Source organism: Bidens hawaiensis, unplaced genomic scaffold (genome assembly GCF_021521415.1).
Source record: "Bidens hawaiensis isolate Kalapana, Puna unplaced genomic scaffold, B.hawaiensis_p1.1 tig00027770_1, whole genome shotgun sequence".
Lineage (NCBI taxonomy): Eukaryota > Viridiplantae > Streptophyta > Magnoliopsida > Asterales > Asteraceae > Bidens > Bidens hawaiensis.
In genome coordinates, this window is record NW_027494503.1 from 296,102 (window position 1) to 320,846 (window position 24,745).

The following is a 24,745-nucleotide window of genomic DNA, read 5'->3' on the forward strand; positions in this document are numbered from 1 at the left end:
CTCCCACACTTAAGGTACATCATTATCTCTCTAATCTAATCCCACAGTTAAGGTGTAATCCCCGATGATCACACCTTCTAAGGTTAAAAGGTTTTCACCTTTCTCACGAATTAGAGTTTCTACACTCTCACTTGTAGCGCACGTTATCCAAAGTATAGTTTGGGGTAATGGGACCAGTACACGCTTAGTGGCTGACAATTTCATTGCTTTCGGCTATATAGAGGATCCTACGAATTAATGCTAGACGTACCATACACAAGGTTTTGGCGTTTTCACGTCACTCACGTTTGGGCTAAATCACGGTTCGAGCGAGTCCCCAGTTTAACATTCATATATTTGGGCTTGTTCCCAGTTTGTTTGGGCTTGTTGGGCTTGTCCCCAGTTTATTTGGGCTTGTCCCCAGTTTGTTGGGCTTGTCCCTAATTTATCGGGTTTAAACCCAGTTCATATGATTATTTGCCTTAAAATTCTAAGATATTTGCATCAGTTATCCTAAGTCTAACTACAAGGACCGTGGAAGTATTCACATTTGCGGTAACTTAGGTGTAATTAGACCCTATGGTATGATCTTTACTTACCAAATTACATTCATTCAGATTATATTCTTAGAAAGCATTATATTGATGGATTCATGATCCTTAATCTAATTTTTGTAAGTATATTTTATCCTTAAAACTATTCTTAAAGCTTTTCTTAAAACCAAACTATAACAAAAAGTTATTATTATTAAAGGTCACTTGGACTTACCAAAAATTTTAACCCGGATTTCACAATATAAAGATGGACTATCCACCCGGGTTAAACAGGTGTTACTATCTGTTCATGATTTGCAGGGAGAATAATAGGTGTTCGATATATAGTCGGAAGGAAAGTTCTCAAGGAAACTCTATAGATATATGACAATTACATCTATCTTGTCAAATCTCATCTGTTTTTGCAAGAAGATTGAATTAAAAGGCAAAATGACAGTTGTGATCTTATCACAACCGCCATTTTGGGGGGTAATCGTTAGGGCACAAAAATTTGACACCGTGGATACGTTATCCTGTCATATGTTCTGGATCAGCTATCCTTAGCACGTTTTCCAGATCCTATTAGGATCAAGGATCCTTATTTACTAATAGTTGTTCTCTTTGTATATCAATATATTGGCAGGTATAACGGCTGGAGATGTGGGCTAACCAATTATTTCGCCCTCCAAGTGGTCTAGCACGTGGTCAAAAAAGTGTAGCAACTATAGAGGGAAGGTGGCATACAAATAGGACCTCTTGTTTATGTATTTTTTGTATTTAGTGAAGCTTGATCAGTTAGGGTTTATATTATACACAGAACACAGCAGCATACACGACTTTTCTCTGTAATTCTAGCAACATACACACATACACACTCTTAGAAGCAATTGTAATCGCTGATCAAGGCTTCCAATTCTCGAAACCTTATTTTCTTGATTAATATAGTGGTGATAGACATTTGTCATCACCCGGGGTTTTTGTGCCGGCGATCATAAACCAATCAAGGTTTTTTCTCGTAAAAAATCTCTGTGTTCAACCTATTTTAGCTACATAATCACCATTGTTATACAAGAACTCTACCTCACAAATTCATATTTGGTTACATTATCCTTGAACCGATTTTTGGCCAAAACAGTAATATTGTTATATTACATATAATATTGTTGTATTACATGCATGTAGTACACCAATATTTCTATATTATATGTATATGTATGTGTGTGCATGTATATATATAATATAACAAGATTGCATGTATGTAATATCGCGATCGGCGTTTTTTTTCAAAATATTGGTAAAGACAAATAACATATAATTAGGATGACGGAAAAATATTATAATTATTTTTTTAATTGAAATTTTCGAGAGATGTTTATTTCTCTCTTAAACATCCTATATATATATATATACACTATTTAATAAATAAAACTTTTTAAATGCCACATGTAATCACTATATTGATCCTTACAAAATTTTCCCTCATCTCTCATATTAAATACATTTCTCTTTTTAATATTTTATTTTCAATTTTTAATAATTTCATCCTAATTTAAAAAGAATTAATATCATCATAAATATGTTAATTTGTTTAATATAAAATATATTGCATTAGTTATTAATATTAGATTTTTATAAGTAATCAATACGAAACGGGTAGGTTTCTTTAACCAGTTAAAGTATCAAACATTGTTCATGTCAAAATAGTTTAAGATTAGAATGAGTTTTGATCCACGAGTTGGTTTTAAAAAGTAGCCATTTACAAATAAGTTTTGATATAGAAAATAGCAAAGAAATAATTTATGATTTATAAATTTTCTAACTTTTTTATTTCCAAATTGCGTAATGTGTTATTTTTTTACCGTATCATATATCTTTATATATGTGATACATTTTTTTAGTATTTCACATTATATTATTATTTAACAAAAAATTACTTATTTTAACCCGTGTGCTACACGGGTAATAACCTAGTGTATATATGCATTGTGTTTAAATTTAGACATGGTTTTTAGATTCTATTAGCATGGTAATATATAGAAATATAATCATAATATTCAAAACACAATAAAATGTATTCTATGTAATATTTTTAACACACCAGTAAATTTAAAACGTTATGATGTTTTAAAGTTCATGCCTAAAATACAATACATTTTCATTATGTTTTAAATTGTTATATATCATGTTTTTCTATATAATATCATGCTAAAAGAATCCAAAGCACTATTCCTAAAAATTAAAACACAATGTCTGCTTCGAATTCTTACACTTCTTAAGGTTTTTGGTTTTCTTATTCTAACTTTACCCTACACAAACAGACACACTATTGGGAAACCTATGGTGCCGCAATTGTAACAATTTACAACATGATATTTGTTTGTATTAGTTCAATCGAATTCAACAAAGATGTACCCAATATTTCCAAATTAATAATATTAATATGACAGAATTATAAATTTTGTCCTTTAAACATGGTCAAATTATGGATCGAGCCCTTAAAAATTTTGTAAATTCAATAGTTGTCCTTTATATGCAAAAGTGTTTCAGATTTAGTCCTTTTGACTAACGATCATCCAAAAACAAAACTCAGTTAAGTCTTAGCATCTTCCAAACATGTGAGGGCATAAAGGTAATTACACTTTTATATTCATCATAGCAAAAACAATGAAAAGAAAGTGGGTGCAGCTTACAATAAAATATCTCTCCTTCATCCCCAACCTTTCCTTTTCTTTTTCACCACCACCACCTTCACCGATAACCACTAGCCACATACATTTATAACAGGCAACCTTCCATCGCCGCCATGTCCCTATGAAAACTCCAATATTTGATAACCACCTACCCACCCCTTCAACAACCAACCCTGTCTTTCTAGATTCGCCACCATCACCGCCCAATAGAAGTTCCGGTAAACCCCTTTTCCTCTTCGCCTTCGTCCTCAAATGGCAAAGCGGTGGTGTTGTAGATGTAGATGCTTCCATCCCTCGTTGATCACCACAACACTACGGGATTCTTTCTCTTGAACCCCCTTTCGACGTGTTCTTTGCTAATCTGAAAGTATGTTTCATATAATCCAGCCAAGTCACCCCCTCTTTTTTTTCTCTGCAATTTCTCTATTTTGAAGAACAAATAGTTATGGAAGCTTTTTTTATGACTTGATCTTGATTTTTCGTTTATGGATTTTTATGGTTATTTAATGCCAGGAAGGTAATGGATTTTTATGGCTTGTTCTTGATTTGCAACAGATTAGTTAAGAAGGTGCGGTGGTAATATATAGTGTGCCGAAAAAACGAGTGGAGGAGACAGATTACTAGAGAAGATGGAGTTTCTGGTTGACTTGTAGTGGTAGAGAGAGCGAGGAATTTTGTTTATTTTGTTTGTTTATTTTGTTAACTATGGGTTAATTATATATTATTGCTTTCATTTTTTTATTATATAAGGGTATACTAAAAATTTCCTTTATGCCCTCACATTCTTGGCTCATGCCAAGACTTAACTGAGTTTTTGGATGAAAGTTAGTCAAAATGACTAAACACTTTTGCATATAAAGGACAACGGGTGAAAGTATACTTTTTAAATGACCCGATCCATAACTGGACCATGTTTAAAGGACAAAATTTATAATTATGTCGATTAATATTTAACCAATAATGGATAAGGGTGGCGTAATCATAGTATCGTCCAACAGTTACAATTTTGGATCCAAGTAATCTTGTGGATAATCTTCTTAGGTGTGTTGCTTAAATTGCTAGTCTTTCCCGTTTTGAACTAGGTTAACATCTAAATGAAGCACCTAGACACTGTTAAAATTTTTACGATTGACCAACACTTAACTTTGTCATAACTGATTGTGATCCAAATCAAAATGCTTGTATTAAAACGACTCATTGCCGATATGATCCATACTTTTTACAATGTACTAAGTTGATTGTATTAAATTTACCTCTATTTGGCTTTTGGTTATTTTCTTATTTATTTAGTGTACCTGTCGATTCATCCCGGAGATAGATGAATGGCTATCACGAGGGCTAGTTCATAACATAAAGTGGTGATTTTTGCATAAAGATATCCACAAATCGATTAAGGTCCAAAGAGGCAGCCGAAATAGAGAGCGGGTCTATAACACCAGGTGACAGTGACCCAATTGTTAGGCCACAAATAACTGAGTACTGAGGATATGTTATTCTTGAAGACAAGTATGGATCAGTTATCATTTTGAAGAGTACCGGAGTTGTGTCAGGATCAAAGATCCTCAGTAATTGGTATTTTTAACAATTGTTTCTTGTGTACAGGTTGATATTTAATAAGTGCAACGGCTACAAGACATATTTCACCTGATATCTCGCTACTGGACTTGTCAAACACGTGGTCATAAGTCATGGATGAAGATAGTGGGAAGATGGAGGATTTGTAGGGTTTGTTTGTTAGTTGTTATTTTTAGTTATAAACTGAGTTTATGATAAAATCTAGGTCACGAACACATTCACTGCCAACACACATTCAGAAATACTCTCTCAAGAACTCTCTAAGCAGTTCATACGCACACTTTGCTACTTTGTAATCTTGATCATAAACTCCACCCTTGTAACCCGATTTTTACATTAATAAAGTGGTGATAGACGATTTGTCATCACCCGGGGTTTTTGTGCTGGCGATCCGACCAAGATCAAGGGCTTTTCCTCGCAACAAATCTTTGTGTTTGTGTTTGTAACCATTACCTAATCGTTATTATCATCATAGCACTAAACCTCACAAAACCGATTTGGTTACATTATCCTATATTGATTTTTGACCAAAACAATTTGGCGCCCACCGTGGGGCAATTGGTGCTATAATCCATATTATTCCTATCAATATTCAACCTTTCATATTCATATAACCATCAATGGCCTCTCAACAATCTTCTGCTTCAACCACCATGCCATCTTCGGTTTATCTCTCATCAAGAACCTTACCACCGATGCCTCCTCCACTAGCAGCAACATCAAGGACTACTACCGCTTGAAACAAGACGCAACTACCAGTCTTCCAGAGCTTAAAAACCACCGTTGCCACATCGTTGGTTAACTAACAATGATGTTTCTGCTATGTTTTCGCAGGTTAAAGCGTACATGGAGCAGACTCCATTAATGCCTAGGATGCTGGATTTTACCACTCCGGGATCCTTGGCTCAACTTACTCAAGGATCATCTATCCTTCAACCGGGACCCGTGAGTCAACAGACTCAAGGATCCTCGATCTTTCAGCAAGGATCATCCATCCTTAATCCAGGGTCGATGGGTCAGCAGGCTCAAGGATCCTCGATCTTCCAGCGAGGATCATCAATCCTTCAACCAGGATCCTCTGGGTTGTATCACCAAGGTTCCTACAATTCCTAGCCTAAAGGATCCTTCTTCCAGAATCAAGGATCCTTAGAAGTTCAGCATCAACGGTCTTCAGAGGTCCATGAAGGAGATATTATCCCCATGTAAACCATTGCCTCTGGCGGACCAACTCCAATAGCAGACACTTCTTACCTCATCAATTGTTCTGGGATGCTGACATTCATGCAACAAAGAGGTAACGTATATAATCCTATATCCTTAGATGCTAATCTTGGTTCTATGCAGGGTGCAGGTATCAACCAAGATATGGCTAAGGAACTGTAGAAGCTTAAGGATATGATATCCAGCTTACCAGGGGTGGTCCGACAAATCCCTGAAATACCACACAAGTTATCCAGATTTGCTCCACCTATTTGTGATGCGGAAATCCCAAAACGATTTCAGACCCCAACATGAAGGTGTATGATGGAACAACTGATCCTGAAGAGCATGTGGCTCAATACAGGGAGAGGATGGAGATTAATCCAATACCTAAAAAGCTCAAGGAGGCTTGTCTATGCAAGGGTTTCGGATCCACACTAACAGGATCTGCACTCAAATGGCTGCTAAGTCTTCCTCCTTACTTTGTTTCTTCTTTTTCGCATTTAGTTAACTTGTTCAATAGCCAGTTTTCATGTAGTAGAAAACTTAAAAAGTTAACTAGTGATGTGTATAGAGTTGTCCAGCCTTATGATGAATCCCTTAGGGATTTTGTTACAAGGTTTGGCAGGGAAGCCCTAGAAATCCCTAATCTTGATATGGCTACTTCTGTTGAAGCATTCAAGATAGGACTTCAAAGGGGCTCCCCCTTTTATGATGATCTTGTGATGACTCCTTGCAGGACCTTAGATGAAGTCAGAAACAGGGCACTCAGATTCATACGGCTAGAGGATGACAAGAAGATCCATGAACGGTTAGGGGCTCAAACAAAGCAGGAATCTCCTGACAAGAAACAAGGATCCTCGTTCAGGAACAACAACTCAAAGCCCTACTCCAAATTCAACAATCAAAATGCCTGAGCTGTTGAAGAAGGAGATGACAAAAATGAAGATTACCCAAGCATTTTCGAATATTGCTTCTCAGTGGATACTCATCGTTTAATTTGTGCCATGAAGGATCTAGGTGAGAAAGCAAAGTGGCCTTAGATAAACGAGAAAACAACATCCCTCAAAGACAAGTCCAAATGGTGTGCATTCCATGAGGACTTCGGCCATCAGACTGACGATTGTATTGGTTTAAGGAGGGAAATCGGGTACCTCCTAAGCAAGGGCCACTTCAAGGAGCTCTTGGGAAGAAAGAAGTCCAGGATCCAGGATCCTTAAGAGGTCCCACAAAATGCAACTCCGCCACCACAAGACGCACAAGTAATCAACTTCATCTCCGGTGGCTCAAATATATTCGGTAATTCATTCTTCGCAGCAAGAAGATTCGCCAAAGAAACCAAGTTGGAGAACGGGCAACGACTAGTCATATCCACTACTTTGACGACTGACAAAAGAATCTTCTTTGATGAAGAAGATAATACAAGCATCCAGGATCCTCACCATGACGATTTAAATGTAACTTTGTTTATTGCTAACCATTATGTGTGCAGGATCCTAGTCGATGGTGGAAGCTCGATCAACATCATCCTGCATGACGTACTGCAGAAAATGAAAATCCCAAACTCGGAAATCATCCCGAGAACGTCGGTGCTAGTGGGTTTCAATGGTGAAACCAAGAAAACATTGGGGGACATCAAACTCCCAATATACATCGAAGGGTTAAACTCTTACCAAAAGTTTTGTGTTATTGACAATCTTTCTTGTTGCAACGTTATTCTTGGTAGGCCTTGGATACATGAATGAAGGTTGTAGCCTCTACTTACCATCAGTATATCAAACTACCAACTCCTTGGGGAGTAGTAAGGGTAGATGATGATCAGGTGGAAGCCAAGAACTATTATTCTTCATCCATGAAGCCAACAGCTAACAGACAATAGCATAGCAACCACAACAGCATCCTAGGGACGTGCTGGAAGCTCAGGAGCGAGACATAAAAGAAGTATCTTTGGATCCCGAAGATCCAGGCGTGAAGGTGTTCCTAGGATCCAGTATCCCTAATGAGATCAAGGAGGATATAATATCCTTCCTAAAGCGAAGAAAGTCCACATTTGTCTTCAGACATTCACAAATGACATGTATTTCTAAGGAGGTAATTACTCACAAGTTGGGCCTTGATTATGCTGTTAAACCCGTCCATCAGAAGCGAAAGAAATTCGCTCCTGAGAGGAACGCGATCATACAACAAGTTGAAAAACTTCTTAAGGCCGGTATGATAAGAGAGGTTAAGTATCCTCTATGGTTGGCTAATGTGGTTGTTGTTTCTAAAAAGAATAGAAAGTGGAGGGTGTGTGTCGATTTTACTGATTTAAACAAGGCATGTCCCAAGGATCCTTTCACGTTACCACATATAGACTCCATGGTGGATGCAACGGCAGGGAATGAAATGCTTACCTTTATGGATGCTTCCTCTGGATTTCAAAAAATTCAGATGGAACCATCTGATCAGGTTCCATCTGATCAGGAGGATACAGCATTCATGACACCTAACGGCATATACTGTTATATTGCTATGTCGTTCGGACTAAGAAATGCAGGGGCAACATATCAAAGATTGGTCAACATGATGTTCAAAGATCAGTTAGGCAAAACCATGGAAGTCTACATAGATGACATGGTAGTGAAGAAGCATTCAATATCCTGGATCAGTACAATATGAAACTGAATCAGTCAAAATTCCATTTTGGTGTTAAGGCTGAAAAGTTTCTAGGATACATGGTGACCAAAAGGGGGATATAAGCGATCCCCGAGCAGATAGAAGCCATCATCAACTTAAAGTTTACTGTGAATGCTAAAGATGTTCAAAGGTTGACGGGAAGAATAGCTGCGCTCAATAGATTCATTTCCAAATCCTCAGAGAAGTGCAAAGACTTCTATGATATTTGAGGAAAAATAAAATGTTTGAATGGACTCAAAAGCATGAAGATGCACTAAAGGCACTTAAGGGTTATTTATCCTCAGCACCCGCTTTGATGAAGCCAATAGATGGTGAGCCGTTGTCCCTGTATTTAGCTGTGTCAGGTAATGGGGTCAGTGTTGTTCTACCCAAGGATCATGAAGGACAACAGCATCCGGTATATTATGTAATGAAAAGCCTCTTAGATGCAGAGGTCAGGTATTCTCACCTCGAAAAGATAATTCTTGCTTTGATTATGGCCTCAACCAAGTTGAGACATTATTTTGAAACACATACTATTATTTTAAGAACTAATTATCTAGTTAAGAATGTGCTTAGAAAACCATAATTATCAGGAAGGATGGACAAATGGATTGTGAAACTAAGTGCAAACGATATTCAGTATGAGCCCAGAACAGCCATCAAGTCACAAGCGCTAGCAGACTTTGTGGCTGATTTCAGTAGTGACATGCAAGAGGAAGCTGATTTGGAAGTTCAACAACTGGAATAACCCAAGGATCCTTGGATCCTCTTTACTGATGGAGCATCCAACATAAGAGGAATAGGATTGGGTATCCTACTGAAATCACCATAGGGGGACATAATACCCCATTCCATTGCGTGTGCATTTCAAGCCATCAACAATGAGGCAGAATATAAAGCACTTATTGCAGGTTTACTTTTAGCCAAACAGATGAGGATCAGGTATCTTCAAGTTTATATGGACTATTTACTTATAACTAACCACTTTAATGGTTCTTATATCGTGAAAGGGGAGAATATGGCCAAATATTTAGAAATTGTGAAGTAATTAGCGAAATCCTTCGAGTTGTTTAGTATCATACAGGTACCAAGAGAAGAAAATACTGGGGCAGATGCCTTAGCAAACTTAGCATCATCATTAAAAATCCCAGATGATGTAAAGATACCTATCATTCATATATCGTCTCCGGCAATTGAAGAACAGAAAGCTGTGGAGGTAACAGTGGATTGCACAGAAGAAATTAAGGATCCTTCATCCTCCCCAGAAGCAGAATCTTAGATCCTTCCAATCAAGAAATTCCTCCAGATGGAGAAATCCCTATGGGGGAAAATCCCAAAGCTTTCAAGTTGAAGGTATCACAATTCATTATTTTACAAGATATTGTATATAGGAAATCTCTTGTAGGTCCCTATTTGAGATGCATCGAGCATCCTGAAATAAAGAGGTACTCCAAGACTTCCACGAAGGTGATTGCGGCAACCACACATGGGGAAGAGCATTATTCTCTAGGATACTTAGGACTGGATACTTCTGGCCAACAATGAAGAAGGATGCAATGGAGTATTCAAAGAAGTGTGATGCTTGTCAAAGGCATGGAAACATCCTACACGGACCAGCAGAACCTATGTATCATATATCCTCATCATGTCCTTTCATGAAGTGGGGCATGGATATTGTGGGTAAGCTATCTAAAGCACCAGAAGGAAAAGTATTCATGCTTGCAATGACTGATTACTTTTCAAAGTGGATAGAAGCAGAAGCTTTTGTTCAAGTCCGTGAAAAAGAGGTGATATCTTTCATTAAAAGAAATATTATTACTAGATTTGGTATCCCTTCAGAAATCATTTGTGACAATGGTTCCCAGTTTATCGGGAAAAGAACCACTAACTTTTGTGAATGTTGGGGCATTAAGATGATTATCTCCGCACCGGTTCATCCTCAAGCCAACGGTCAAGCAGAGTCAAGCGACAAGATTATCATCAACAACTTGAAGAAGAAACTAGGATCCAAGAAAGGCAAGTGGGCCGAAGAGCTACCATATGTTCTCTGGGCTGACACGACAACACCCAAGAATGCAACGGGCCAGACACCCTTCTCATTGGTGTTTGGATCAGAGGCTGTAATCCCTACAGAAATGGTGGTTCCCACTGCCAGAACAAGCATCCGTGATCCTCAAGCCAATAATGAAATCCTTCTCGAAGATCTAGATATTGTTGAAGAACTTAGAGATCTAGCCAAGATTAGAATGGCAGCGTATCAACAAAGGGTAGCTGGGGCATACAACAAAAGTATAAGGATCTAGAGATTTCAAGAAGGAGATCCAGTCCTGAGGAAAGCCTTCCAAAATACAACCAATCCGACAGATGGAAAGCTAGCACCTAAGTGGGAAGGTCCTTATCTGATCGAGTCAGAGGCAGGAAAAGGGGCATATCATTTGCTCACTATGGAAGGCAACAGGCTACCTAGAGCATGGAATGCTATCCATCTCAAGAAGTACTTTTCTAATAAGGATCAAGTATCCTCAGGGGATCGAGTATTATTAAAGGACCAAGGATCCTAAAATTGGTAATATCTATCTAATCACTTATCCCTTTCAGATTCTTATTGATTTAATGATAATATGTTCTTAGCGTTTGTCCTTTCCAAGCTTTAAGTAACAATTCAGATTTACATCAAGGTTTCGTTGCCTAAGAGGTTGGCCACCTCTCCTTTACATTTAAGGTACACTACTGTTTCCTTTGGCCTAGCCCACGATTAAGATGTGACCCCCGATGGTCATATCTTCCAAGGTTTAAAGGTTTTCACCTTTCTTATAAATTAGAGTTTCTACACTCTCGCCTAGAGCGAACGTTATCCAACGTATAGTCCGGGGCAGCGGGACCAATACACTTTTAGTGGCTGACAATTTCGTTTTCTTCGGTTATATGGAGGATCCTATAAATTATGGTAGACGTACCATACCATCGGTTTATAACATTTTCATGTTATCTCAAGACAAATGTTTCTAACATTTTCATGTTAGCTAAGGTTTTGGCGTTTTCATATCACTCACGTTTGAACGAGTCCCTAGTTGACATCCGTATCTTTGGGCCAGTCCCCAGTTTGGGCTTGTCCCCAGTTTAACACCAGTTTAGGCTTGTCCCAGCTTTTGGGCTTGTCCCCAGTTCACGGGCTTGTCCCCATTTTATTTCATGGGCTTGTCCCCAGTTTGTTGGGTTTAATCCCGATTAATTTCATAAGTTATTTACATCAGGTATCCTAAGTTCAACTATGAGGATCATAAAAGTAACAGCACTTGTGGATTCAAGATCCTTAATTTAGTTTTACAAGGATCACGAGAGGATCAACATTTATGGTAACTTAGGTCTAACCAGACCTTAGGGTATGGTTTCATCTTACCAATTTATATTTGCTCAAGTTTGATTTATATCTTTTTAAGGATCCAATATTCTAAATTTGTTTTCATAAGGATAATCTATCCTTGAAACTTTATTTTTAACAATTAAAGAATCTAAGATTACAACTGCAACAGAAATATTTTGAAATAATAGACAATCAACATATGGTCAAAAGATGTTGTTTATTAAAACTTACTTAAAATTACTAAAAGCTAACCCGGACTTCACCATTTAAACATGGATCATCCATCCGGTTTAAAGTAAGTTGTTACTAATAGTTCAACCAAGTGCAGGAAAATAAAGGCAGGGGCATCAAAGGCTTCATCCCCACAAACAGAGAATCCCTCCACCTTTGTTACCCCTGATAATTGTCTTAAGGATCATAGATCCTTTACCCTAGATTACTATTGTCTTAAAGTACACAACCAAATATCCTTAGAACATCGACAAAATAAAAAAAACGGCTCTGGCCTTGTCTTTATCATCCTTCATTGCCCGTCTCCACAGGATCCCCACCAGTTGTTGCCTCCTTTCCTTCATCCTTGTCACCCCGCATCCTTCACACCACTGGTTCCAGCTTCATCTTCCTTTGCAATCTTGTTCTCTCCACCAGCATCCTCCTCTTCCTCTATAACTCCAAGCCTAGCCAATGACTTTTTCCACTCATCCACTTCCCAATTTGCCCTGTCAAAAGAAGGATCATTTGCCTCGGACACAAACTGGATCCTTGCTTTTAGAATTAGCTTTGCCGCAGACATCTTTGCTTCATCAGTAGCTGCCTTGATCCCATCTTTCATCTTCATTTCCATGGCATGGACTTGGGAGTTAGCTTGTTTCTTCTCCTTTGTAATCTTAGCAACCAGCTTATCCTTGGAAGCAACAAGAGTCCTCATTCATGTCAAAGTGTCTTCGAGATCCTTGATGATTGACCCGTAGTAAGAATGGGAACCTTGGATGCCTGTGAGCCATAAACTCGGGATCAACAACAATTATCAAACAAGACTGACTAGAAGAATAAAGGATCTTTACCTGAGTGACTGCTTCTTGAAGTTGCTTCTCAACGTCTTGGACTTCGGCTTGAGGTTCTGGTAGCTTCCTCTTCTTCCCAGACTGAGCTTTAGCTCTGGTAGTCACAGTGTGAGGACTAGGAGCAGGGATGGACTTGGACGATTCCTTTTTGACTACCCTTGGAGAAGTGGTCGATATCATCAAGAGAGAATTGGGCAGCAGGCTTGTTGGCAGACTTAGACATGTCTTCAAACACAACAAAAAAGATAAGTTTTACTTTTTTATTTATAAAATCAAAATACTTATCTTTACGATTTTACTTACTTGACATATTACTTTGAGGAGAAATGTCTAACTGTTAAGTTTCTGAATCAGAATCGGAGATCCTGATTTTGAAAGATCGGATTGTTGGGCTCAATTTAAGGAATGCAACGACTCTTTCTTTGGTTCCAGGAAGCTTGGCCAAATGTGCAAAGTTGTCAACTAAATAAAAATAAAACAAACCAGTGTTCAACCCTAAGTAAGAAACAACAATAAATGCGGTAGTCCTACCCCGCCTTATCCACTTGGTAGGAAGGGTATTTCCGTTTGGGATCGAATCTCGCTTGACAAAGAAAACCTGATTTTTCCAAAGAGGGTCATTTTGAGTGACTTTGTCAAGTGGAATAGGCTGATGAGGCTTGGATTTGAGCAGGAAGCAAGTGGAACCGTGGGTATACAGAGAATATATGTATGAAAGTTCAGAGAGTCCGAACTCAAAGTCGTGGTCAGCTATGATTTCCTTAAGGGTAAATAAAGCTCGCCAGATCATAGGCATAGCTTGGATATAGCTAATGCCGGTCAGGGTGAAGAATCTTTGGGTAAATTCTGGGAATGGATACTAGTAACCGAGCAAGAAAGGACAGGCTAGAAAGCAGACCCATACCTTCTATAATACGTCGCATGGGGTAGAAGAATCATAAGGTCTGAATACGGTGTTAGGAGGAAAACAAGACGCTATTTGGTCAATCTCAGGGTAGGTAAATTTGCAAATTTCCGATGAAGGGTATTGTAAAAACCCTTGACTTTTCATGTCTCCGTCCATCTGGCTGGACGAATTTGAAGAACAACTATTGATAGACATCAAACAATACGGAATATAAAGGAAAGAAGGGGATAAAGGATTACCTAAACTAGAGTGGATGGAAGATGAGAAGCTTCCGGAATGAGGAGAATAAAAAGGGAGCCGTTTTTTTATCTTTAATCCCTAAGCTAATTAGTTATTTTTTATCTAATCCCTATTTGTGTCTTTTCACCTAATCTTTTTGGCAGCTTTTTAAAATTTAAATGCAATTTAACAGCTGTGAATTTATCATCACCCCCAAATTGGGGGCAATTGTTAGGCCACAAATAATTGAGTACTGAGTATATGTTATTTTTGAAGACGAGTCTGGATCAGTTATCCTTCTGAAGAGTTCCGGAGTTGTGTCAGGATCAAGGATCCTCAGTAATTGGTATTTTTAACAATTGTTTCATGTGTACAGGTTGATATTTAATAAGTGTAACGACTACAAGACCTATTCCACCTGATATCTCGCTACTGGACTTGTCAAACATGTGGTCAAAAGTCATGGATGAAGATAGTGGGAAGATGGCGAATTTGTAGGGCTTGTTTGTTAGTTATTATTTTTAGTTATAAACTGAGTTTATGAACAAATCTAGGTCACGAACACATTCACTGGCAACACACATTCAGAAATACTCTCTCAGGAACTCTCTAAGCAATTCATACACACACTTAGCTACTTTGTAATCTTTGATCATAAACTCCACCCTTGTAACCCGACTTTTACATTAATAAAGTGGTGATAAACGATTTTCATCACCCGGGGTTTTTGTGCCGGCGATCCGACCAAGATCAAGGACTTTTCCTCGCAACAAATCCTTGTGTTTGTGTTTGTAACCATTACCTAATCGTTATTATCATCATAGCGCTAAACCTCACAAAACCGATTTGGTTACATTATCCTTAATTGATTTTTGACCAAAACACCAATAATGAAAAAAATTAATATTAAATTAAAAAGTTATGGAAGTTTCAGTATCAATCTGATCTTAAACCTACGGTATTCGTTCTCTTGAACCCCCTTTTCGACGTGTTCTTTACTAATCCGAAAGTATGTTTCATATTCTCCTGCCAAGTCACCCTCTTTCTTTTTCTTTGCAATTTCTCTATTTTGAAGAACAAATAGTTATGGAAGCTTTTTTTATGACTTGATCTGGATTTTTCATTTAAGGATTTTTATGGTTATTTAATGCCATGAAGGTAATGGATTTTTATGGCTTGTTCTTGATTTGCAACAGGTTAGTTAAGAAGGTGCGGTGGTAATATATAGGGTGCGAAAAAACGAGTCAAAGGAGACAAATTATTGGACAAGATGGAGTTTCTGGTTGACTTGTAGTGGTAGAGAGTGGGAGGAATTTTGTTTGTTTAAGTTATTAACTATGGGTTAATTATATATTATTTCTTTCATTTTTAAATATAAGGGTATATTGAAAATTTCCTTTATGCCCTCACATTCTTGGCTCATGCCAAGACTTAACTGAGTTTTTGAATGAAAATTAGTCAAAATGACTAAACACTTTTGCATATAAAGGACAACGGGTGAAAGTATACTTTTTAAGTGAGTGGTGATTTTTGCATAGAGATATCCACAAATCGATGAAGGTCCAAAGAGGCAGACAAAATAAAGAGCGGGTCCATAACACCAGGTGACAGTGACCCAATAATGAAAAAAATTAATATTAAATTAAAACATTAAAGACAACTAATAGTTTGGTCTAGTGACAAATTTGTATGCCTTAGAATCAATTGGTTGTAGATGTTAGTATTATATTTGATGTAGGTGAAATAAATTGGTAACTATTTAAATGTGCAACCATTAGCTTGGTCCGGTAATAAATATATACAACCTTTAATTAAATGGTTATGATATTGAGTCATACTTTAGATAAATTAATATGGAAAAGAAATTAGTTGTTAAAGAAACCACCCATTAATTAACATTTAATATATAACATAAGAGGCAATAATAATAATAAAAGCATTTATTTAATATGAAAGATATGAGAAACAGAGTATAAAAGGCCTGCGTGTGTCTCTAGGGTTTGGATACCACCTGCAATTTGTGTCAGGCATCCAATTCATTACTAATCAATCAATTTCATTTTCTTTGTTGTTATTAGTTATTCTGCCCATTTTCATCCTGCAAAACCCCCCTAGGGTTGTTATTGAAATGTAGGTTACATACATTTAAAATTAAGTAGTTGTTGTTACATGATGATTGAACATGCTGATCATGTATTCCAAGTGGGTGACATGGTTTGGGCCAAAATGAAATCGCAGCCGCCATGGTGGCCCCGAGGACTCTGCCTCTTTGGTGCTTCTACGAGTTTCGCCTGGTTTCATTCCTCCGACCTTATACCCTTTGATTCCAATTATGCCCAAATGTCCGCGCAGACCAATTCCAAAGCCTTTCTTAAGGCGCTGGAAGATGCCGTCAACAGGAGGGTTGCTTTTCAGCCCGAGTTGGTCTGTGAGTTTATAAGACGCTTGGCTTTGGAACCTGCAAGTGGTGAGGATATTCAGTTTATAAAGAACAAGGCTACGGTCTTGGCTTACAGAAAAGCACTTTTTGAGGACGCGCCGTCAGATAAAGGTTTTCATACGCATTCTGTTTACTTGTTTGATTTCGTGCTTATGCTCTTTTTGTTCCATTGCATATGGAAAGATGCTTTATCTCGCTTTGACATATTCATGAGAATCATGGGATTTTACGAAATTTCTTTTTCCAGATTCATGACATTGATTAAATTCTATTTTTGGTTCTTCAATCTTATGTGAGTGTAAAATTCTATTAGCAATTTAGTTAGTAGTCAATATTGCAAGGATACCCAAATATAGTGCACAATTTACCTTTTTGTTGCAATCTATACAGGATAACGAATGCGTATTGTATTTGGGAATTCATGCATTATTGAGCACACACAAAATTGCTAACGCCATTTTAACCTCAGGGGCAAAACTAGAATCTTTTTTATGTCATGTATTCGGTCACCCAAAAATGATGAATTCAAAGTTTCAAACATATACATGAAAGCCTGTACGCTTGTGAATAGGTTGAATGCAAACACAAACAACCTAAAGATTTGATCCCTAATTCTCAAGAAAGCAGGGGCGGAAAGAATAAATCTGTATTTATGAATTACATTGAATAACTGAAAACAAACTACAAAGAGACATTAAACAAGTCTCATATCTTGATACAATTATGAAACAAGATAAACCATAGTTATCAAAAGCGATAAGCGTTCGGAAGCGTTGAGGCTTCACCTAGCGCCCAAAATAAAAGCGCAAAAAAAGCGCCTGATTTTTTTAAAAAAAAGCGCACATTAAAAAACAAAATTTTAACTAAAGTAGAACATCTTATTAAGAAAACTAAGATTCATTCTTGAAACATTTCATAGTATTTAGTCATGTATATCAAATTATGATAAACATGACTAAATACTAAACAACATATATGTGTTATATAATAAAAGAAAAATAAATAATAAATATAGGAAAAAAGCATTAAAACGTATATAAATTAAATATTAAATAATAAACTAGTTGAGCCCATAAATAGTGGGAGTTTTAGTTTTTACTTGAGAATAGAAAGAGGTGGGTTAAATGCCATTTAATAAATAATATGCATGCCCCTTGAGAACAGGAACAAATCAGCGCTTTTAATATCGATGCATTAAAAGCGCATTTAATGCGCCTCGCCCAATAAATGCGCTTAAGCGCCTTAAGCGGTCGATTTTGATAACTATGGTTAAGACATTAGTGTTTATATTGCAATTTGTTTATGTTTGGCAATTAAAACCATTACTGTGGCATATTTGTATCTGCGTATATTGAAATTTGTCAACCCAAGCCGTTAATTGAGCTTTTTTCCTTAAAGCAAGAGTTACTTTTAATGAAATCACTTTTACAAAGTCTTTTTAACTGTTCCCCTTAATTGTATCAGAAAACAAATATGGTAACACCGTTAGTGAACTCGTAAATCTTGATTTTTGGGAGATACGTAATTTTTCACAAGTAGGAACAATGGCTGCTGGTATCTTTGTGGAGATGGATTTAAATGCTGTACCCAACTCTTTTTTCTGGCCAAAGTTTTATTTTCTGGCCAAATTGCAAACTGAAAAACTGCATACAAAAGGAGCAGTTGAAACTTAAAACGCTTAAATTGTGTGAATTTTTAGTATGTTTTTAGCATGAATTTCATTTGGTGTAAAGCTGGTCAAATTTTTTCAATGATGCTATTGCTATATTTACAGCAGCTCCATTGAGTCGTATGGTGGTTAAGAAGACTGCAAAAGTTAAGGGCCATGCCAAGAAAGATGATTATATTTTGAAACGGAGAGACGAAAAAGAAATAAAAAAGGAAAAAGAAAACGTGGCATCCTCTATTCTGCCTGTTTCTTTCAAAGATTCAACAAGTGATTCTGGTGAATCTGCCTTAAAAGATGCAATATGCATTGATCAAGCAAAAGTGAAGTCTACGGTTGATGAGAAGAGAATTATGCAAGAAGTAGAGGGTAAACAGGTAGTTTTACATCCTAAAGAACGGGTCTCTGGGAAAACAGTCACATCTGAAAATAAAAAGAAACAAAAGGAAGACGAGATTTCTTTGGCTGAAATGTTTTTTACTAAGAAAAGAAGTCAAAGTGAAGGGCCACAAAGAAGCAATGGTAATTATGAGACGGATCTTTCACGTGTGTTGAGTGATCTGCATGCACTTGCTGTTGATCCTTGTAATACCATTAACAGAGGATCATGTATTAAAGGAAAGAACGCTTGTTTAAGGTTCAGATCACTTGTGTTTAAAAAAAGCAAGAATTTCTCACGAGCACTGGCTAATGGTGAGCTAAATGCTAATAAATACTCTGAAGTGCCACCTGTAAAACCGCCAAGTGGACTCGAGCAAGGCCTGCCTGACCACCAGGAAGTACCGACTGTTGCTAAAAAGCAAGATGTCAAGCAGGCGGTTGCTACAACATTGAAGAAACCGGGACCTGGACCTGAACCGACTATGCTAATATTAAAGTTCCCGCAAGGAGGATCTCTACCGTCCTTTAACGAACTGAAAGCAAGGTTCAGGCGATATGGACCAATGGATCATTCAGCCACTAAAATACTTAGGAAAACTTTCTCGTGTGAAGTGGTGTTCAGGCATAAGGCCCATGCACAGGCGGCATGTAGGTTTGTGGTTGAAAGTTCCGGTCTGTTTGGAAACAAAGGTGTAAAGTGCACCCTCAAGGATGTTCGTGACATGGATGCAACCAAGCCTGAACCACCGGTTGAAGTCCAAAGAGACCACCACCAGGCAGCCATGGAAGTCAGACCATCATCATTATTGAAGACATCTGGCGATGAAGAGGCGGCAGGTAAGGGCAGTAGGGAGGGCGATCGTATACGCGTAGTTCATGATCCGCATTCACTTGCTGTTGACCCTTTTAATAAAGTCAACGGAAGATTGCACGTTAAAGGAACGAAAGCTAAAGGCCAAAACTTCTCACTACCGGTGGCTGTTGGTGAGACAAATACTAGTAAATCTTTCAAGGATAGTGTAGAACTGCCACCAAGTGGGCCCAAACAAGGCCCGCCTAACCTCCAGGAACAAATTCGCGCTGCTAAAAGAAAGAAAGCTGGTGATATTATAAATTCAACCGAGGAAAAGAAGATAACAAAGATGATTGACCAACCACCCGTTCGAGATGTCAAGCTGCCAGTTGCTACGAAACTGAAGAAACCAGGACCCGGACCGACCATCCTCATGTTAAAGTTCCCGCAAGGTGGATCTTTACCGTCTTATAATGAACTGAAGGCACGGTTCACTCGTTATGGACCGCTGGATCATTCGGCAACTCACATATTTTGGAGCACGTTCTCGTGTCAGGTGCTTTTCAGGCATAGGGCTCATGCACAGGCGGCTCATAGGTTTGTCGTTGAAAGTAGCAGTGTGTTTGGAAACAAAGGTGTAAAGTGCACCCTCAAGGAGGTTGAAGTCCCAAAAGAGCGCCGCCAGCCAGATGTGGACGGACCACTGAAGTCAATTTTGAAGAAATCTGGCGGTGAAGATGCGGCAGGTAGTGGTGGTAGGGGGAGCGTGAAGCTTATGGCGGATGGGAACGAGAGTCAAATGAAGAAGAAAAGCGGTGCAACTTCATTTTCTTGTCATTTAACAACGGATTTTAGTAGCAACAACTTTGAAAAGGGTGTTAATCTTAGTGGTGTTACTGGTCCATCCACCACACAACCACCGCCTTGTGTGCAAACGACGGCATTACCAAACATAGATGTAGAGAAACAAATGCTAAGCCTTCTTACAAGATGCAATGATGTTGTGACAAATGTTTGTAATATCTTAGGATGCATGCCTTACCATCCTCTGTAATCGGACAACACAAATCATAGTTTAGTTAAGAATAGGAATACCAAAATGAGGGGACTGTGAATTACCAATTTCCTGAGTGTTTCTTATACATAAAAAATCCAAATGCTTTTGATAACTTATTATTGCATTTTACAGTTTTGACTTCTAAGCTGGGCATTCAAATAGTTAAACAGGGTCAACAAAATGTCACCCATGCGTTTTCTAATTTTTGTATAGATGGGTTAAATGGCAAGTGGTTGGCTGTCTTCCTAAGTAAGTCAAACATGTAGCGTCAAAATCAATATGGATGTTTGGCATTCCGTCTCTCATGTATTGTGGTAGTTCCAAACGCTGTTAAAAAATGACGAGGGCTAAAAATATAAAGGTTATTGGATATAATTAGGTTAGTTTTTTTTTAAAAGGTCAATAGTTTAAAGATGTTGGGTTGTAAACTATTATTAGATTTTTAATTATTTTAGATTTTGTTTTAAAACTAGTTTTTTATATAAAATAAATCAAATAGTTTGGGCCCACGAAAAACCCGGTCAAGTACATTCACACGCTCTAATCAGATCAATGCATTTTTTTACCATCATTCAAGAGAGAAAATACTAGCAAGGTGATAAAGCCGAAAGCTTACAAATCGAAACCAATTTCAGTTCATTTTTTTACTTATAACGATCGCATGAGGTGTGCTTTCGTTTGTGATGAGATTAAACTGTGGGGTTAGTCAGCATCCAACATTGCTTAGACCCAACATTAAACTGATGTCACTCATTAGAAGATCAACAGACTATTAGCTAGCACAAAGCAAGAAAGTATGTTCCCCTCATATATACCACTACTAGATTGTAGTTGTGACTATATAAATAAATTTAACATTGAAAAACATCTCAAAACTTGTAATAAAACTATTAAACTCTTCTACTTTTTCATATATCATTTCTTGCATGCCAGCATCGTCATCGTCATCTATATAACTTTCATTAACGAGAACAAATAATCTTCTTTTTCCTATGGCCTCTAGGCAACAATATAGTTGAGATTCTCACCTGTTGTCCATAACTTCAACTAGCCAACATCCGAAGGCGGAGTCATTACCAATCTATAAAGTTAGCTAGCGACCAGAAAACCTGACATCAAGTAGTGCTTTCTATGTAGGGTTTTTATCAAAAATCACTTAGATACTCTTGTTTTTGTTACTAAACTAAAAATTTATTGATAATATAAATACCACCTCAAAAAGGACTAGAAATCAGAACAGATATGATAATAAAAAGAATTACAGTAGTGCAAACCACAATTTAAACTCAAACATGTTGATCTATTTGGCATTACAAAATCATGCATTAGTTCCATATATCTTAACCTCAACAATTATGTAACTTTTGAGTTCATAATCCCAAACAAAAACACCATTTAGCTATCTTCTCGTTGTAACAAACACAAAACTGTAAATATCTAATGCCAAATCAAACGATGAAAAACGAATCTCAAAGGGATCTTAATTCTGAAAAAGACTATGTATCTATTTGTTTGATGTCATCAAGCATCGGTTGGAGAAGGCGGTGTCCCCGCTAGCCATCCCCACACCCCTCCTGAACTTTGTTTTTGTTTTGCAAAAGCTTCTTCAGAAGCGGCCTTTTGTCTTTGAAGAATTTCAACTTCTTTCTGTAAACTGTCCATTGTTTGTAGCTTTTGTCTTAGCTCCGCAACATCCACCTTACAGTTAATAACACAAGATAATTATAACGCTAGCAGGTCAACCCTGATTCACCCTAAAAAGTTACCCACTTTGAACCATAGCACAAGTTCTATGGGTGTAAACAAGCCAAGCCCCTCGTGAACTACTCGCGATTCGAGACGAGCTTAAATGATCGCGAGCCTGAAAATAAGCTTGTTTATTAAACGAGCCTGAACCCAAGCCTGAGACTCAGTTTCAATAATCAAGCTCGAGCTGGCTTGCAAGCCTATATGGGCCTGTTATATATATATATATATACACACACATATATATATACATATATATATATATAATATTCATTATAATATATAAAACTATGATAAAAAAATAAGTAATTAATATATATTATGTTATATATAAAAGTTATGATTCAAATACATAAAAAAAAACTAATTAAAAATGGTTAAAAATTATACAATAAATAATAAACGAACCAGCATGAGCTTGTAACCTACTCGCGAGCCGATCTCAAATCGAGCCAAGCTGAAGCTCAAGCTCTCGTAGGTTAAATGAGTCGGGCTCGGCTCGTTTACACCCCTATTGCAACACCGATGGATGAATTACAATACAACAGAAGTTAGTTACCTCTAGTTTGAAACATCTTGATTGCTCTGCTGCAAGCTGAACACGTAGAGACTGAAGTTCCTGCACAAATGTGAAAATTAAATTAAATTTAAATAAATACAAAGATATATATACATACATGCATATGTGGGAGAGATCTATGTAGAACAAAATGAACCATTCATTTTTTCAAACTTAATGTTTATTGTTTCACACTCCTCTCTCATGAAATTCAAAATAAAAGAAAATACGTTTGATTGTTCATTTATGTATATAAATTATAACCTACACATATTTAGATTGTATTACCTAAACATATGTAGGTTAACAGTGCAAAATAAAAAATAACATATGAACAAATTAGTTTGATGGTTTTTATGTACATAACCTATGCACTGGAAAATATTACCTTGTACAAGTCTGAGTTTTTGGTTTCAGCTTCTATCAGTTCTTGCTTTAGCTCATCTGATTGTGACTTCTCGTTACTGAGAGCCTTCTCTAGTTCTTCCTTTTCGGCCTTCAGGGCAGCTAAGGAACGCTCGCTCACTTCATTAACTTCATTTTTCTGCATAATTATAGACATATATACACATTACAATCATTTATATTTCTAAAGTAAAACAAACTGGAGTTACCTGTGGTTCATTATTTTCCACACTAATTTCCCTAAATTTTGCTTCTTGACCTGCTTCAAACTCTAAATCAACATCTCTAGTGCCATTTGTTGCATTTTGGGCACCCGAAACACTATCTAGGGCAGGAACTCCTGTCCGAGTTGCTTGCAAAGTTGACTTGTAACTAGGTTTGAGTAAATTGACCTAATAACACAAAACACCAAATTAAGAAACCCTAAAAAACTATGCATGAGTGAGAAAGAGAGAGGATCACTTGTTACCTCATTGTTGTATTTTCCATTGTACCCTCCAAAAGATACTAGAATGTCTTCACCATTGTAAGAGCTTAACACCAAACTCAACCCCTGGCACATAAGGGTCAAAATTGTCATCTGTCACATTTAAAAATAAACCACGAAGTAGCTATTGTTCTCGTCAAGCAGATACCTCACTAGCAAGAGGCGCGCGTCCTTGAACAGTTGTTACAACTGACCATGATAAAGTAGACATGTTAAGGACAACAGTTTCCGAAACTCCTGCAATCAACAAAAAAATAATAATTATTATTATCTAACATGTGGAAAACGGGTGGGTTGGTCAATAGGTAAAGTAAGAGTGAACATATTTTAAAGTAGTTTACGTTCGTTTGTTAACATTCATTTACGTTCATTTGTTTACCTTTGTTTAAGTTTGTTAGTTTACGTACGTTAATATATTTATTTAGAAAACTTTGGCCCGTTACAACTTAGGGGGTGTTTGGCCTAGCTTTTATATTTTTGCTTATGCTTATATTTTAAAGTAGCTTATAGCTTATTTTCTATTATTTGATAAGCTCTTTTTAAGTGTTTGGATTAGCTTATATTCTACAAGTTAATTATGCGTCTTAATAAGTTGTTAAATCCACCATTCTTTAATTTGTTAGAGTAATAAGTTGCTTCAATAATTACTAATCCACCACCATTTGAGGACAAAGGAGTAACTTACACCCTTACACAAATAAGCTTATTCAAATAAGCTAAAAAACCATCTTCAAATACGCTTCTTCAAATTAGCTTGTATAAGCTAATAAGCATAAGCTTAAAAAACGAAACTAAAAACAAGTTAAGCTTATTCTGTAAAAAAAAAGCTAAAAAAGCTATAAGCTTTGTTAAAAAAGCTAGGCCAAACACCCCCTTAGTCTTGTTTTTATAACTTTTAGGCCCAACACATTGTCCTTCACATTAGTTTTTACTAGCTTTAGCCCCGTTCATCTATGTTCACTTAGATCATTTACATTCGTGAACCATTTGTCTATACCATTAACAAACAAACATAAACGAAC

General features: G+C 37.1%; 2 protein-coding genes across 2 annotated transcripts; one reads left to right on the forward strand and one right to left on the reverse strand.

Annotated features, from left to right (window-relative positions):
* Nucleotides 1-16,459: 16,459 nt before the first annotated feature.
* On the forward strand, nt 16,460-20,792 carry LOC143575882 (uncharacterized). The gene is made up of 3 exons (XM_077060136.1): nt 16,460-16,740; nt 18,404-20,485; nt 20,659-20,792. The coding sequence occupies exons 1-3, from the start codon at nt 16,530-16,532 to the stop codon at nt 20,790-20,792; spliced, it is 2,427 nt and encodes an 808-aa protein (XP_076916251.1). The 5' UTR covers nt 16,460-16,529.
* Nucleotides 20,793-21,826: 1,034 nt separating this feature from the next.
* On the reverse strand, nt 21,827-23,992 carry LOC143575886 (acyl-CoA-binding domain-containing protein 4-like). The gene is made up of 6 exons (XM_077060139.1): nt 23,872-23,992; nt 23,706-23,789; nt 23,446-23,628; nt 23,220-23,375; nt 22,832-22,891; nt 21,827-22,224 (listed from the first exon to the last, which is right to left on the reverse strand). The coding sequence occupies exons 1-6, from the start codon at nt 23,932-23,934 to the stop codon at nt 22,048-22,050; spliced, it is 723 nt and encodes a 240-aa protein (XP_076916254.1). The 5' UTR covers nt 23,935-23,992; the 3' UTR covers nt 21,827-22,047.
* Nucleotides 23,993-24,745: the final 753 nt, after the last annotated feature.

Excerpts from the sequence above, each read along its gene's own strand:
- LOC143575882 (XM_077060136.1), top strand. The coding sequence starts at position 16,530 with ATGTCCGCGCAGACCAATTCCAAAGCCTTTCTTAAGGCGCTGGAAGAT. Across the intron at positions 16,741-18,403 it reads GGACGCGCCGTCAGATAAAG|CAGCTCCATTGAGTCGTATG; the intron begins GTTTTCATACGC and ends CTATATTTACAG. Across the intron at positions 20,486-20,658 it reads TGATGTTGTGACAAATGTTT|TTTTGACTTCTAAGCTGGGC; the intron begins GTAATATCTTAG and ends TGCATTTTACAG.
- LOC143575886 (XM_077060139.1), bottom strand. The coding sequence starts at position 23,934 with ATGTCTACTTTATCATGGTCAGTTGTAACAACTGTTCAAGGACGCGCG. Across the intron at positions 23,376-23,445 it reads TGGAAAATAATGAACCACAG|AAAAATGAAGTTAATGAAGT; the intron begins GTAACTCCAGTT and ends ATAATTATGCAG. Across the intron at positions 22,892-23,219 it reads AAAACTCAGACTTGTACAAG|GAACTTCAGTCTCTACGTGT; the intron begins GTAATATTTTCC and ends ACATTTGTGCAG.